General features: G+C 34.0%; 5 protein-coding genes across 6 annotated transcripts; 3 read left to right on the forward strand and 2 right to left on the reverse strand.

Annotated features, from left to right (window-relative positions):
• Positions 1-66: 66 nt before the first annotated feature.
• LOC126928956 (ninjurin-A-like) lies at positions 67-3,139 on the reverse strand. The gene has a single exon (XM_050744911.1). The coding sequence runs from the start codon at positions 3,125-3,127 to the stop codon at positions 2,417-2,419; it is 711 nt and encodes a 236-aa protein (XP_050600868.1). The 5' UTR covers positions 3,128-3,139; the 3' UTR covers positions 67-2,416.
• Positions 451-10,471, forward strand: LOC126928944 (uncharacterized). 2 transcript variants are annotated; one of them, XM_050744877.1, is made up of 6 exons: positions 451-1,017; positions 1,121-1,205; positions 1,280-1,491; positions 1,562-1,903; positions 1,984-2,179; positions 10,424-10,471. In XM_050744877.1, the coding sequence occupies exons 1-6, from the start codon at positions 898-900 to the stop codon at positions 10,429-10,431; spliced, it is 963 nt and encodes a 320-aa protein (XP_050600834.1). In that variant the 5' UTR covers positions 451-897; the 3' UTR covers positions 10,432-10,471. The 2 variants fall into 2 exon arrangements, with proteins under 2 accessions (XP_050600834.1, XP_050600833.1); XM_050744876.1 differs by lacking the exon at positions 10,424-10,471 and having other exon boundaries at positions 872-1,017; positions 1,984-2,391.
• On the forward strand, positions 4,414-6,215 carry LOC126928945 (uncharacterized). Its single transcript, XM_050744878.1, has one exon. It carries the CDS (start codon positions 4,999-5,001, stop codon positions 6,076-6,078), a length of 1,080 nt encoding a protein of 359 aa, XP_050600835.1. The 5' UTR covers positions 4,414-4,998; the 3' UTR covers positions 6,079-6,215.
• On the reverse strand, positions 6,254-8,791 carry LOC126928972 (potassium/sodium hyperpolarization-activated cyclic nucleotide-gated channel 1-like). Its single transcript, XM_050744934.1, has 9 exons — positions 8,610-8,791; positions 8,243-8,481; positions 7,962-8,177; positions 7,701-7,863; positions 7,498-7,631; positions 7,254-7,441; positions 6,985-7,190; positions 6,645-6,854; positions 6,254-6,561 (listed from the first exon to the last, which is right to left on the reverse strand). The coding sequence occupies exons 1-9, from the start codon at positions 8,658-8,660 to the stop codon at positions 6,274-6,276; spliced, it is 1,695 nt and encodes a 564-aa protein (XP_050600891.1). The 5' UTR covers positions 8,661-8,791; the 3' UTR covers positions 6,254-6,273.
• On the forward strand, positions 8,778-13,698 carry LOC126928924 (F-box/LRR-repeat protein fbxl-1). The gene is given in 8 exon segments (XM_050744826.1): positions 8,778-9,872; positions 10,260-10,362; positions 10,365-10,493; positions 10,576-11,592; positions 11,848-12,165; positions 12,167-12,238; positions 12,310-12,453; positions 12,520-13,698. Coding segments are annotated over 8 exon segments (1,959 nt in total). The 5' UTR covers positions 8,778-9,870; the 3' UTR covers positions 12,694-13,698.
• The last annotated feature ends 1,418 nt before the right edge of the window (positions 13,699-15,116 follow it).

Genomic DNA, 15,116 nt, shown 5'->3' on the forward strand with positions numbered 1-15,116 from the left:
CCAGGTAATGGGGCAAGAGACATCTGCGATGTATAATAGATATTTGTATAACAGTAACATCAGATATACAATGCGTTTCGTCATAAGCAGACAGTAGTTAATTTATTTTATACATGAATGTGTAACAATTCATTGTACTGTTTGCATTGATATTGTCTGTATAACATTTAATTTTGGTTATATATAATTTTCTTCACCTATAATCTTATTGTGCGCTAAATTAATATCTTTGTTTGAATGTTAATATTGATTTTCTCTTTTTACTTTCCATTAAAATAAAATATCTATAGTTAATAAACAATACTACTGAGATTTTGCTGTATACATGCAAGTTTTGATAGTACTTGAAGAATTAATCAGAATAAATATAAATTAGGATAAATGGTTTAGAAATAAATAAAGAATAAGAAACTTCGAGAGAAAAATAATTACGTGTATGTAAATAAACCGGAACGAATAGTAACTGTCAGTGTAAAATGAAATACCGTATTCTAACCTGAGCTTACCTATTCATATTTATTATCGTCCAAATTTAAATCGGAAGGTACTTATATTTAGCGCTAGGGATCAAAAATGTCTGCTGTCCATCGATACCTGAGAAACCGTTTACTTTTTTTTCTTAAAGGTCCAAAACCAGCCGATCCGTTTTGTAATTCGAATACCGTATATTTCGAGAATTATAAATGTAAAACATGAAATTTCACTGAAACGTTTAAATAATAGTGAAATTTTATGATGTATTAGAATTCTATGTAACAAAGAGAATTAGTTTTCATTGAAACTGGATTTATTTGAATAGATAAAACGGTTTTTGGAACGGTTTGACAGTATAAAAAACGCGCGTGAAATCAAGTAAGTCTGTACACGTGAAATATTAGCTCAATTTAAATTACAATAATGTCTGATATAAAGAGTGTTTTGTCTCTATTATGTCAGCATTTAAATTTCTCAATCAACATCGTGATGAAACCTGAATATTTTAGGCTGGCAAAATTTAATAGCACGGCAGAAAATGTCGTGAGTATTATACACAATATCACATAACCTTTCTATGTATAACGCTACACGTTTTAACATCCATGAAATAAGGATTTCTAATATATAATCTTTTCTGTATTAGACTAGAACGTTTTGGACAGCACTGAATGTCTTAAGCTATTATGCTGTAAAAGAAAAACAAATCAAAATTGATTTTCAAAAATATGGTAAATTTTGTTAGTTCTTTCTTTCAGAACCTTTTAATTGGTGCTAGTATTTACAAGAATAATCTTTCTTTTAGATACAATATGGGCTACCAAATTATGTTTTGCATATTTACAATACCCTGCAATAGAGTTTTATGCTTTAAGCGAGAGTAGTAAAAATAACAGACCATTATTATTAGCATTTGCATGGCTTCTTGGAACACAAGATATTCTAAGTGTTATCACTCACATAAATCTGTCTAATAGTGTGCTAGGAAGAGAATGTTCACGGTTGAATAGCATACAGGTAATTAATTGAATATGAATAAATGAAAATATCAAGTAAAAGGTATATTAATAACTTAATTATCCTTTAGAAGAAGGAAATACAGTATAATATACCAGAGACATTCAGTGCACAGATAAATAATATATTGTACTTAAATGGTAAAGTAAATTATAATATAAAAGAGATATCTGAACTGATTTCTGAGAAGGCTAAGTTAATAAGCAAAATTCATACTGCGAGTGTTGAAGTTTGTGGTCTTCCACATCTAAGTGTATCAGAGACAGCATTGGTAAAACGTATCTCAGCTACCAATAAAAATGCACTTTCCAATGAAGACAAAAAATATATAAAAGAATTATCAACTATTGCTAGTTTATTAGATATACATATGAAGTGGTCTAAAAAGAAACATATATTTTTTGAATGGATGGTAAATAGAAGAAATTTGATATTATATTCACACATTTTATCTTATAAAATAGAATACAATACCAGTAATAAAAATTACAGGTAACAGTAGTTCAAGAACATAATAAATCACTGAACACCAGCTTTGCAGGTATAGATTGGAATGAAGTTTCAAAGTTTATTTCTTTGTTATGTTCTGTGACTGAAGAAAAGCTTGAAGCTTTATCATCTAAGGAAGAAACTATTAATTCTCAAGACTATGAACCCAAATGCATTTCGCGTTTATTAAGGGTCCAAGGTAATGACACAGAAATAGAAAGGTGGCTAGTAAAAATTTCTGGTGACCTGACCAAAAAAACAGAAGATTTAGACAAAAGGAAAGAGGAACTTTCTGAGAAACTAAAAGAAATATTACAGTCAATCCCCCATTGTGTTGAAGTCTCATTTTTATAGTAAAATAAAAATCAATACCTTTTTATCATTTGAATATCTTAAATTTATGGTATAAAATAATGATACGCGCAGTTATGCGTAATTAATTTTCACTTTCACTATCAATTCTAGATGCTATAGGCATTACTGATACTTGATCAACAACGCCGAATGACGAAATGAAGACATTAAAAATTGTTACTAGAAATATACCGATCACTGTCCAATTATTAGCCCGGTTGGCCTTACACATTTGAGCATTATCATTAACGTCGTATCTACTATTCCAAATTAATCCTATTCCCACTGCAATTTGTAATATTAAGCTGCTGCCTATTAGCACCAATGATGGATAATAATACGGATGCCCCCCGTCAGTTTGTAAAACATAACGCAACTGATTTGCATTAGCAGACAAAAGAGCCAGATCCATCATTCCTTGTGCGAGCGTTTTCTTGTGCTGATAGATATTCACGTCAGGTATCGGCTGAATAGGCGGTATAGATGGCGATGGTAAAAATGGAGTTCTTGGGATTTCTGGTACCCCTGGTTGATTTGGCAGGAGACCATCATCAATTCCTATCCGAGGATCAAATTCTGTCGGGAAACTTCCTGCCGGTTCTAGGTCATCGATTTCTGGGCCGGACGTCGGTCGTGGATTGTTTGTATTATCTGTCTCGAGCATGGAACCGGAACGCGATATAGTCTTCGGTGTTAAAGATTTATAAGTCAATGGTTCTGTCAATCGTTCTTTATCGCCAAGCTTATCCATATAAATAATCATTTCATCACTTTTATCTCTTGGTTCAGCCATATTTAACTTGCAGAAAATAATACGTTCGTTCAGCCACTGTCAATATATCTTCGACGCTCTTCAAATAACAACCAGAAGAGATAATCACCTCCAACAAGTCTCATGGAAATTCTAAAAGCACCTTCTTCCTTTTGGTTTCCTCGTTTCACGATAATGCTTTTTTCTTTTAAAATGTAGCAGGAAAAAATAGATCAGACACTAATTAGAATTGCAAGCATAAGAGTCTGTGGCTTATATTATCTATCTCTCTTGAATATCACTACGATGTACGTTCCTTGTATCTCGTATTGCGTTTCTTTCGTTTAATAAGTTCTCAAGTGTCACAAAGGTTTCGACTGGCAACACTTTTAAACTTGACTGAAATGTTTTAATACAATGCTTCTGTTCATTCACTAGATGGGAACAAGCTGATTCATGTCCGTTGTTGTGATGTCATACATCGTATTTCCCTTGGGTTTACCATTTGTGTTTCAAGGCCACTCTTTACTGATACCAATCATTTAGTTGTACTGTTTCTTTACGCTGGATCGATTCACTTTGCTGTGCTATGTAGAGTCTTTAAACAATTCTTAGAAGTAAGTTGAAAGTAGAATAAAATCAATGATCACTTCTATTTTTATTGAAAATAACTGTTTCAATATGCTTCTACAATATATCACATGTAGTTATTTGTTTGACTATATTAAATTTCCTTTTTAAACAATTTAGGTATATAGACGAGTAAAAAGAAATGGTTTAAAGTTTACATGTAAACTGCAACTACCACGTGCTTTTCTAGCCACATTTAAAGACGCGTTCTGACGCGTTCTGACGCTTTATGTCAAGACTTCTGCAGTAGAAGGGGAATGGCATTGCTCCAATGGGATCTTACGAGATCATCGATGTGCGGCTATAAATAATATGTAAATTTTGTCTGCGAAGTCAGAGAAACACGAGAATGTAAAATGTAAACAAAATTCTAACAATATCCTAACAATAATACAAACTTTATTATTTCAAGTTAGTAATGTACGTGGATCCTATCTTAAAAATACGTATGAGAACAAGTTTTCAAATTATATTTTCATGTTCACTGATTTCGTCGAAAAAATTATATTTGATGTACGCGGAAATGAACGGTAAAGTTCCAAATCAGTAATCCTGGGTAATGAACGATATAAAACAGATTCACCGTATTTCCCCGTCATAACTGGTGATTCCCGATCCGAATCACAACGAATTTGTTAAGAGACACGTACGCATCTACATTATGCAACGATACGAGGAATTGCGGACGATTTGAGGAACTTTTCTGGTCGCGTGAATCCATCTAACATACAGGCGACTCAGACGTTTTATTTTATGTAAAATAATCTATCTATACGATCGTCGTCTTTCCGAGAATCGACATAGACAATTATTAAAACATCCTGAGCTTAAAATACTTAAATAGTTTCATGTCTAGAAATCGTAATTAGATAATATAATTGAATAATTTCTTAATTATCCTTAAACCAGTCTCCGATTCAAAGATTCATTCTCGAGATATTCTATAAATTCTAAAATTATTCGGATCTAAGATTAGCTTCGTATAAATACATATGTAGAGCATCGTGATTATCGAGCTATCACGTTGTCAAGCAAACAACCATCGTCGTTAACTCTCAGGTAGGAAGTAGCATTCCTACAGTCATTGGTTCAAGCTGGACACGGGAACTGGTAGACATACACTTGGCAAATCAGACTTTCAAGATCTAACAAAAAATTCAAGAAGCATTTTATTTATATTTTTCAAGTAGGACTTATCTTCAGTCTACAAAATTACGTTCCATTTGTATATCTTTTATGGATTGATTTATCCGAAAAGAACGAGGAAATGAAGACCGATAAATATGAAGACTCAGAAGTGTTGCGCTCACTGTTCGGGAAAATTAATCAGTTGGGAAAACGAGTCCCACGCATGTTGCCAGCCACGATACGTTTCGGGAAATTTAAGAATATCTTCATTGAACAGGAATGTGCCAAACGCTTCCAGAAAAAGATGCGTTAAGGAAGATCTTCCGGAACCACTGCCAGAGAACCGATTAGCCTGTCACGATCAATTTGCTATAGCGAAGAAGCTTCATGCAGAGAATTTGGAACATCAACCCCTTCCTGATAAAGTCAACGACTCCGTTTTCAAAGATGTAAAATCAGAAGAATGTTGTGATGGAATCTCGTCGAAGAAATGCTGTGAATGTTGTAAGCATGAAATTGAAGATCGTTTCATGAGTTTGACTAAGCATTATGGGCCAGTTTTAGGCTGCAAGGAGCCCAAAACGAAGATGGATCTAGCTATTTGTTGGGAAACTCCAATAAATCCAGTTTATGAACCACCTAGATCTACTCATATCGATGGCTCAGAAGGTGGATTCGCGCCAGCTATATTTTCTCTTGTTCAACATACTTCTAGACCCACCGCTCATTCTAGAATTTCGAGAAACGGGAAAGGTTGTACTTGCTGTCGATATCATTGTAAATTAGAGGGAGATAAAAACGGAAATAAAAAAGGGGATTATAAAAGTGTGAAATGCTGCAGTGATAGTCTTTGTAATGGCTTGAATGGAATAAAAATTTCAAAGCAGGTTCAAGTTGATGAACGACCAACAGCAGGATATTTAAGGAAGTGCGTTGCCTGCAAAGACCAGACTAGAAATACACGTGAAGATCCTAGATTGATTAAATCAGCCGTCGGATTGGCATTGGGTATAGAAAAGGCTGAAAACAATCAACAAAAATGCGGAAGCAAGACAGCGGTATCGAAACTAAAAACGCCTTTTGCTAAAAAGTCTTCTTGCATCGATACTTTAGCTCCTCCATTTAGTGTTGTTAATGGATGTAGAGACGCCGATTTTCCAGAACATTGGAGACTCATGTCAGTTTATCAACAGTCGTATAGGAATCCGTACAGACGAAAAATTTATCGTTGTTAATTTGTATAAAGTGAATTATGACGAATTTTCTATTTTATTCTGTTAAAAAAGATGTGAATCTTTATGTTACGTGAAGTATTTAAAAACATATGTAATAAATTAAAATGAAAATTGAAAGTAAAATTTAAACATATCAATGTGGATTTTAATATTTGAATCATAGGATGGATATCTAACTTTTATTTATATTTATAACTATATTCTTCTGCTTTTTATACTACTTATATTAATATATTGCGGCGTGGTGGAAATTCCTAAATCCTGCGTGGAGTCCAAAAGAAGGCTTTTGTTTAAGTGTTCAAGAGCAACATTTTGCAGCCGGTTCAAGAGATCAGGATACGGTGATATGAATCTCTGAAAGTCGTGGCGATATAACACAAAGATTTCACAAGTTTCCACCGCAACTATGGTTGCTATTCTATGCTCGGTGTCCATCACCAGAGCGATCTCTCCGAAATAACTTCCGTCTTCCAAGTGACAAACCTTTATGTTTCGCACAACAAACAAAAAGTATGAGAAAAAGATAAGTAATAGTCGATAAAGAACTACGATAATGTTAATGTTACTTCTTTTCCCACGACAGTGTAAACCGCTACGGTACCGGATGAAATGAAATACAAGGCTTCACCACGAGTACCAGCTTTGACGATTTCATCACCAGTCATATAGATCTCGGAGTGTAATGAACTCGTTAACTGTACGATTACAGTTTCCGGTAGATGCTTGAATAATTCTACGCTATTAATCAGTCTCAAATAATTATGCAGTATGAGTTCCTGGAGGGTAAATTTTTATTATTAAAATATCTGATTATATGTATATATTCTCTTTTCTATATATATAAAATATTAAGAAGAATTATTGATTCTAAATAATTTTATCGAAGTATTGTTAGGATGGATAAACCTCTCGTAAATATGGCGAAACTTCATTTATTATTTTCTTATTCCTTTCGAAGCTCTTTCTGTTGCGGTAATGGTAGAAAGTTAATAGCCGACGTTGTAGGGCATGTGGAAGCTCCTTGTATCGCATGTACTCCTGTAACTGCTGTATTATTTTCAGGTGACGTTTGATAGTTATATTGAATGTTGTCATTAGTTGAGAGAATTGCGCTACAAGAAATGCAGTTACTATTTGTAAATCTAAAGATAACACCTGGTATAGGAGATACTTACTTAATAAAAATACGTTACCAAGGAATCCGATGATCGTTAGGATCAAGTTTAGTATAATATCTTCTTGCGTTTTCATATCCAAATAGTGAGCAGAGCGAGCACAAGCGACAATCGAACGATGCAGGCACACGAGGTATTTTTGTATTTTCGTTTGTTTAATTACAAAATGTGATGACTTGATCCAAGAGCTGAATATAAACTCAGAATTGATAAAAAACAAATTTATTGGATTGTAAATACTAACTTATTGCTTAAAGTGCCCAATGTATCTACAGATATGGGGACATAATATTGTAGACAAGCAGCCCAATGAATGCATATTATCACGACCGTGCACGACTCTAGAATTTTATGCAATTGAAAACTTATTCTGTACACCTGAAATTACGAAATCATTCTAATCAGCTATTCTTTCGTCATGATCTTCAATGCGAACTATGTACTAACATCGCGAACTCTACTAAAATAAACGATGATATTGCGGACTCTCAATATCTTCATCATGTTTAATGTAGTACAATACCACATCGAGTTAGGTATAATATAATCAATGAATCCTATAGGTAACACTGTCAACATGTCTATGAAGAAATAGCTCTGCAAGTATTTCCTATATAAAAACATATATTGAGATTATTGATAAAAAAAATTGATTAGTGGTAATGTATAGCATCGTTCGATTAGAATATCATCTAGAAATGAAAATACCGCGCTACTATCACAGGGTCAAGGACAGTGACTTTCGTTCGATAATCATAATATCCAGTAAAGAACCACATTACAATATCGCAGAGAAACACTATATTCATCGTGTCGTTAATCACGTGCCAGTTAGTATGTCTGTCAAAGAAAAACGTGATGGACACTGGAGTAACCAAAAGAGCCACAAATGTAAATACAATCATTAACGATTCCCAAACAATCCTATGAAGATTAGGATCATTAATATGTACATATAAACTATCAAAAGAAAAGAATTTAAAGACAACCTGAATAAACTAAAAGGATGTATCATGTAACGATGTGATTTCAGATGTCTTGAAATCTCATAATTCACTGCGGTTGTACTTTTAAGGCACCAACGAGTCCAGGGATGTCTCCTAGATAAAATACGTAGTTTTAAAAACCAACGATTCAATTTATTCCAAATCCGGTTTCCTTTTATAATATTCTTTATTTCATCTTCTTCTTCCTGTTGCTCGCAGATATGTTGAATAACCGGAGCACGCTATTTAATGTCAAAATTAGATGGTTGTGTATTATATTAGTGAATGATAGATTTAAAGCGTTGTGTTTGTAGAGTCATATTAGTGATTGAATTATGTTACTCAAGGACTACTAAAGAGATCAATTTACCTCCACACTCGGCGCTTCCGCAAAGTGGGGCACATATGCCATTAAATCCATTCAGCTGATGTGTTGTTTTGACAGATCAGTAGATATCTCGTCGACGGTGAAACGAAATGATTTCTACATACGTTACGCAACTACAAACTTCTTATTGATCAAAAGAAATTAGTGAATATTTTAATCTAAAAATACGCTATCTTTATTAAATATTATATTACAGAAATATCAGAATGAATATATAGATAGAAAAATGTAGTTTACTTGTATAATATCTAGATTCGATCGACTGAACGCAAAATTGTATAACAATGCTATCAAAGCAAAATTAAGGATGAAGAGTGTCTAGTCGGTTTTATAATAAGTATTATGTATTATATGACAAATTAGGACTCTTATATCTATTGCGTGATTTTAGAAAAGCACGTGACTATCGTCGAAACAGCTGTGACACACTTGAGAAATGATTTGATTGTTATACGATATATTTAACATAAAACGGCAAATTAACACTTAGCAAAACCGAACGGGATGATCTCCTCTCTGTGAAGAATATCGCTGCGTTCTCCCTTTTTGATTTTAGTAACGCGTTTTCTTTTTTGTTGTTTTTATTATTAGTTATTGTTTACCTGGAATTGTTCCCAATTAATTGCGCCATTTTTTCTGCTTTTATAAAGTATAGTATATAATAAAATCCACCAATTTAGTGGTGTTAAAATTAATTAAAAAGTTACACTATCAGTTATGACTAAATAAAGTTGTAATCGAATGATACCACACTGTAAAAAAATAGTAAAATGCATTATGAATTTTTAATTTCACGCTCAAGTCCTGTTATTTATCTATAGTCATTTTTAATGTTTTTAATTTTATCTATATTTTTTTATACTTTTAATATATACTTTTAATTTGATGTTTTGTATAAACAATATGTGAAATCGTTAAATAAAATTATTACCGCAAAATATAATGAGCCACTTAAATAATTTTTAGACTTCTTTGTTTTTAAGTAGTGAATATTAATCTTCGATACTTGGAAAAACGCGCGATGGACAGCGTATAGGTTGGCTTGTCCGAGCGCGGTGGAAACGTGGTGCGCTCGGTTGGCTAAGTGTTAAAATCCAGATTTCCGGATAGGTATAGCATTCATTGAAACGAGATACTTCGACACGTTATCTTATTAACAGTTTTTGTTATGGCGATAATGTCTGACAGCAAAAATCATATGAGAATGTCATGTCAGAAACGGATAATTTTCAATTGCCTATAGATGTAAGTTTCTTATTATCTTCTGCATTCGAATCTGTTATTTGGGAAACATAATTTTTCGTTTAAACGTTACGTCATTTACTTTTTCCTCTTTACATAGTGACTGTTTGTAGAAAATAAAAGATTTATGATAACCTAAATAAAAACGTTTATTTTCGAAAAATTTTACTAATAGTTTATATAAAAGATTCACTTTATTTAAATACTTTTATATTTGTATACTTGCTTTCTATATTTATTATACTTCAATTAAGAGATAATAAACATATAATATGATAAGACATCTTTTATTTTTTTAACTTCATATTTTTTGTTTGATCTAATTAAATTTATTGAGTAGATTCATTTTAATCTGAGATGATTATACACATATTATCATGCATCTGATAGGTTGGCAGCAGGATTAGTTAATCGAACATGGTATGAAGCATCTTATGCTATGAAGTTTTTAGATGAAGTAGAATTGGTACTTGATGACCACGTACATACGATTTAAGTAAAATGACAGAGCTTTTACAGCATTCTACAAGACCATTTTGCAACTTTGTTTTTAGAGAAGTAGAATTAAAGAGGAATATGCTAATTTGAGATCAATATGGACCTCATATGAAAAGTCTAGTACTGGTAAAATTATTTTAACTTATTATTAAGTATTACATTCGTGGAATGAAAATATATTTTCCTAATACCATATTTTAATTTTCAGTCGTACTGTGATCTAAGTGATAAAACATTGGTAGAAATTTTGAAATGCTGCAAGTCTTTGAGAATATTGCGTATGAATGGTTGCGGAGACTCTCTAATGTCTGATAGACTTTTAGAAGGTAAGAATGACATAAAGGAACTCTTAGAAACATTGAAAAATGTCTATGAACTTAACCTTGAATATAACTATTTCTTAAATGATGCACTTTTTAATAGATTAATTGCCATTTGTCCAAATTTGGAATCTTTAAGCCTTATGGGCTGTCGGATGACCTTTCATTATGGACTGTATAGAAAATTTTATCATGATTTTAACACCTTACCATATGCTTCAAGATCAACGCTGATTTTTATAAATGCATTAAACTATTTTGGACAACAAGCTTATAAACTGAAGCATTTGGATTTTAGCTACACTTCAATTAATCCATCTGCTTTAACTATATTAACAGGTCTACAAAATCTGAGATTAGAGTCTCTAATATTACAAGAACGTGACCAGTTATCTAATGAAAGCATTAAAGGAATGACACAGCATCAGACTTGTTTAAAAGTCCTTGATATTAGCTTTAACGCGCATATCACAGATGACAGTTTACTCTGTATTTGCAAAAATTTGACGAAGTTAGAAACACTTAGAATAATACAATGCAGTAAAGTAACCGATATTGGTATAAAGTATATTCAGTTATTACAACATTTAAAAGAACTCAATATCGCAGAAGACATATAACTTAATGATTCTATTACTCGTGGACTTTGTTCTAGTTGTAATATAATAGATGACGGTAATATGGATCAAAATATTGATGGAAATATCAATTTTGCTCCTCCAGAAAAGAATTGTGTTCAGAGAAGAACAGAAGAAAGGATGAGAAAAGAGAATATGCGAATACTATCAGCAAATGCACTGCGTATTCATGAAGAATCAGTTGAATGCATATCCAAATTTTTTCCTAATTTAAGGCAACTTGAACTTAGCTATTGTTTTAGTGGCGTTACCGATAAATCAATACAGGTATGTATAGATCAATTCATTGTAATTTAATACCATAGGAGATTTATGAAAAGGGTATTATTCATAAGAAAAAGACAAATAATAATCTCTGATAGATTTTATGCTGATTATGAACTTTCCTGAACTTATGAACTTATTTTATGAACTTATTCCTGAACTTTCAGGAATTACTAAAACTTAAGAGTCTCTGTAAATCATAAATTTTTGTACCAGCGATGATGCTCATTCATATAAAAGTAAGGTTATCTTTTACAGATGATATTCAAGGAGCTTGTACATTTGCAAACATTACATATAAGCCATTGCATTAGGGTCAGTGATGCTGGCTTAACGGGTATGGGTACTGGTAACCACAACTATGTCGAAAAAATATAAGTTGCAAATAATCCAGAATTTACAGAATCCAGATTAAGAATCAGTTTACGGTCAAAGGCCGAAGAAGAGATAGTACGCGATGCAGATCGAAAACGAGAAATTATGAAGTTTTGCGAAAACGTATCTAAACCTTTAAATTCATTTTCCGGATACTCTATGATCAGGCTTAAATGCCTTCAAAAACTCTTTCTGGCTGCAGAATTACTGATGTTTAAAACACGCATTCGCTTTTCCAGAATTAAAGATCTTATATTTATGCCAGTGTGAACAAGTGGGTGTAAATCAATCAAATAGTATATTAAAAATATTTATATTTATAATAAATCATACCTTTTGTTAGAGATTACAGACATTAGATTGGATTATTTATCAAAAAATAATCCGGCAATTGAATACTTAAATCTAAACCGCTGTTACAATATATCAGATATTGGTATATCATCTGTTGCACAGAGATTGCACAGATTAAAACGACTTATCATACAGGTATTTTTATAATTAAAAATTAACTTCTCTATTTTTAAATCTTACACTAGTGCCTTTCTTTTATAGGGATGTTTTCAACTCACGCATCACACTCTCGACTCTATTAAATTGTATTGCAAAAGTCTACATTACGTAGATACACTGTATTGCCGGAGGATATCAGTGGCAGGTCTTGAAAGCTTGGCACAGTTATATGTCGATTGCCATGAGCATGCAGGTGTTGCTTCAGGAGAAAATTAAATATTACCATTTTGTAATTGTAATTTGAACTAGAACTCTTCTTAAAACAACAGCAAATCGACGTAATGTTCATATCTGAAACCCACTTCACCGACAAAAACTACCTCAAAATACACGGCTACAACTTCTACCATACCCACCATACCAGTGGAAAGGCACACGGCGGCACCGGAATCATCATCAAATCCAGCATTAAGCATTACGAGCTTCCATCATTCCAGAAAGACAACCTTCAAGCCACAAGCGTAGCAATAGAAGACTGCCATGGTACAATCACCACTTCAGTAGTATACTGTCCTCCCAGACACTCGATTGCTAAAGAGAACTTCGACAGCTTCCTTGACGCCCTAGGCAATAGATTCATAGCTGGAGGAGACTATAACGCCAAATATACCCAATGGGGCAACAGACTTGTCACAGCAAGAGGCAAAAACCTCTTGAAAAGCATAACCACCAACAATCTCAACTACCTCACCACATATGAACCCACATACTGGCCCACTGACACTAAAAAAATCCCCGATTTACTCGACTTCTTCGTAACCAAAAATATCTCGCCTAGATATGTCCAAATCAACTCCTCGGCTGAACTCTCTTCCGACCATTCCCCCGTAATAGCAACAGTCAGTTCAGCAATAATCGAGAACACACCTAATGACCTTATTCACAACCAACTCACCAACTGGCAGCTCTTTAGAGAAGTCTTTAATCACTCAACCTCTGCCCTCTGCCTCAATTTCACTAAAAATAAAGGAAGATATCGAAACAGCCACAGAATACTTAAACACGAGCATAATAAACGCTATCCGCTCCTCAAACCTACTAAGCATCTATCAGCAAACACGAATATCCCTATTACATATTAAACAAAATCACAGAAAAACGAAGACTAAGAAGAGTATGGAAAACCCATAGAACACCGGACGACAAACGCAAACTAAACAACGCAACCAGGATGTTAACCAAAATCATTAAAAAATACAAAAATGATTGTTTCTAAAAGTATCTCGTCAATTTGTCCCCCTCTGCCGACTCCAACTACTCACTATGGAAGGCTTCCAGGAAACTCACGCGTCCCCCGCAAATAATTCCTCCAATTCGCTGTCCGCAAGGTGGATGGGCACGAAGCCCTATAGAAAAAGCCAACCTGTTCGCTAACTACCTATCCAACGTTTTTAAACCTCATTCCTCCAATACCGCTCCGGAAATAACAGAATACCTGCATTCTCCCTCCCAAATGTCTCTCCCCATTCACTTCTCTAGAGGTTACTGAATTAATCCACCGTCTGAACCCCAGGAAAGTACCGGGACATGATCAAATAAGTAATAAAGCAATTAAGGAACTACCCGTAAAAGGGATTGCACTCATTTCTTCAATCTTCAACGCAATTCTTCGCCTTGAATATTATCCCAAAACCTGGAAAACGTTACTGATTACGCTCATCCCAAAACCCGGAAAACCAATATTCGAAACTAGCTCCTATCGCCCAATTGGTCTTCTACCCACTTTGTCAAAACTATTCGAAAAGTTGCTAACGAATCGACTCCTTCCACTCCTAGAGGATCTGAAAACACTGCCAGATCATCAATTCGGTTTTCGGAAGCAACATTCCACAATAGAGCAAATCCACCGAATAACACACAATATTAGCCAAACCCTCGAAAAGAAAAAATATTGCTCAGCGATATTCCTTGATATTCAACAGGCATTCGATAAAGTATGGCATGAAGGGCTTCTTTACAAACTTAAAAAAATCCTACCACGCACTTACTACTCCATCCTAAAGTCCTACCTAACCAAAAGACAATTCATGATTAAATACTTAGACGCCATTACCACAACATTCCCAATAGAAACGGGCATACCCCAAGGTAGTGTCCTCGGACCCCTGCTGTTCTCCATCTACACTGCCGATTTACCAATATCAACAGAAATAACTATAGCAACATTTGCTGACGACACAGCGCTATTAGCGTCCCACGCCAACCCGATAATAGCCTCATCCACTCTCTCGACTCAATGGAAAAGTGGTTCCATAAATGGGGCTTCAAAATTAATGAAAAAAAATCCACACATGTAACTTTCACGCTGTGAAAACAAACCTGCCCACAGGTCTCCATTAACGATATAACAGTTCCTAACAAGGACATAGTTAGATACCTGGGCATGACTCTGGACAGGAGATTAACATGGAAACAACGTATCGTAGACAAATCTAAACAACTCAGGGACAAACTCAAAAAATTTTATTGGCTCATTGGCCGTCGCTCCAACCTAAGCACGCAGAACAAAATTACGCTCTATAAGACCGTAATAAAACCTGTCTGGACCTGCGGAATCCAACTATGGGGAACAGCAAGTAATTCCAACATTGAAATACTCCAACGCTTCCAATCGAAAACGCTAAGATCCCTAATAAATG

This window comes from Bombus affinis, chromosome 2, assembly GCF_024516045.1.
Source record: "Bombus affinis isolate iyBomAffi1 chromosome 2, iyBomAffi1.2, whole genome shotgun sequence".
NCBI lineage: Eukaryota > Metazoa > Arthropoda > Insecta > Hymenoptera > Apidae > Bombus > Bombus affinis.

Coding starts and splice junctions, on each gene's coding strand:
- LOC126928972 (XM_050744934.1), bottom strand. CDS start 8,660: ATGGATTTAATGGCATATGTGCCCCACTTTGCGGAAGCGCCGAGTGTG. Junction 8,482..8,609: donor CGGAAGCGCCGAGTGTGGAG/GTAAATTGATCT, acceptor GACATTAAATAG/CGTGCTCCGGTTATTCAACA. Junction 7,632..7,700: donor ATTTTAGTAGAGTTCGCGAT/GTTAGTACATAG, acceptor TCGTAATTTCAG/GTGTACAGAATAAGTTTTCA.
- LOC126928956 (XM_050744911.1), bottom strand. CDS start 3,127: ATGGCTGAACCAAGAGATAAAAGTGATGAAATGATTATTTATATGGAT.
- LOC126928945 (XM_050744878.1), top strand. CDS start 4,999: ATGAAGACTCAGAAGTGTTGCGCTCACTGTTCGGGAAAATTAATCAGT.
- LOC126928944 (XM_050744876.1), top strand. CDS start 898: ATGTCTGATATAAAGAGTGTTTTGTCTCTATTATGTCAGCATTTAAAT. Junction 1,018..1,120: donor ATAGCACGGCAGAAAATGTC/GTGAGTATTATA, acceptor TTTCTGTATTAG/ACTAGAACGTTTTGGACAGC. Junction 1,904..1,983: donor ATATATTTTTTGAATGGATG/GTAAATAGAAGA, acceptor TAAAAATTACAG/GTAACAGTAGTTCAAGAACA.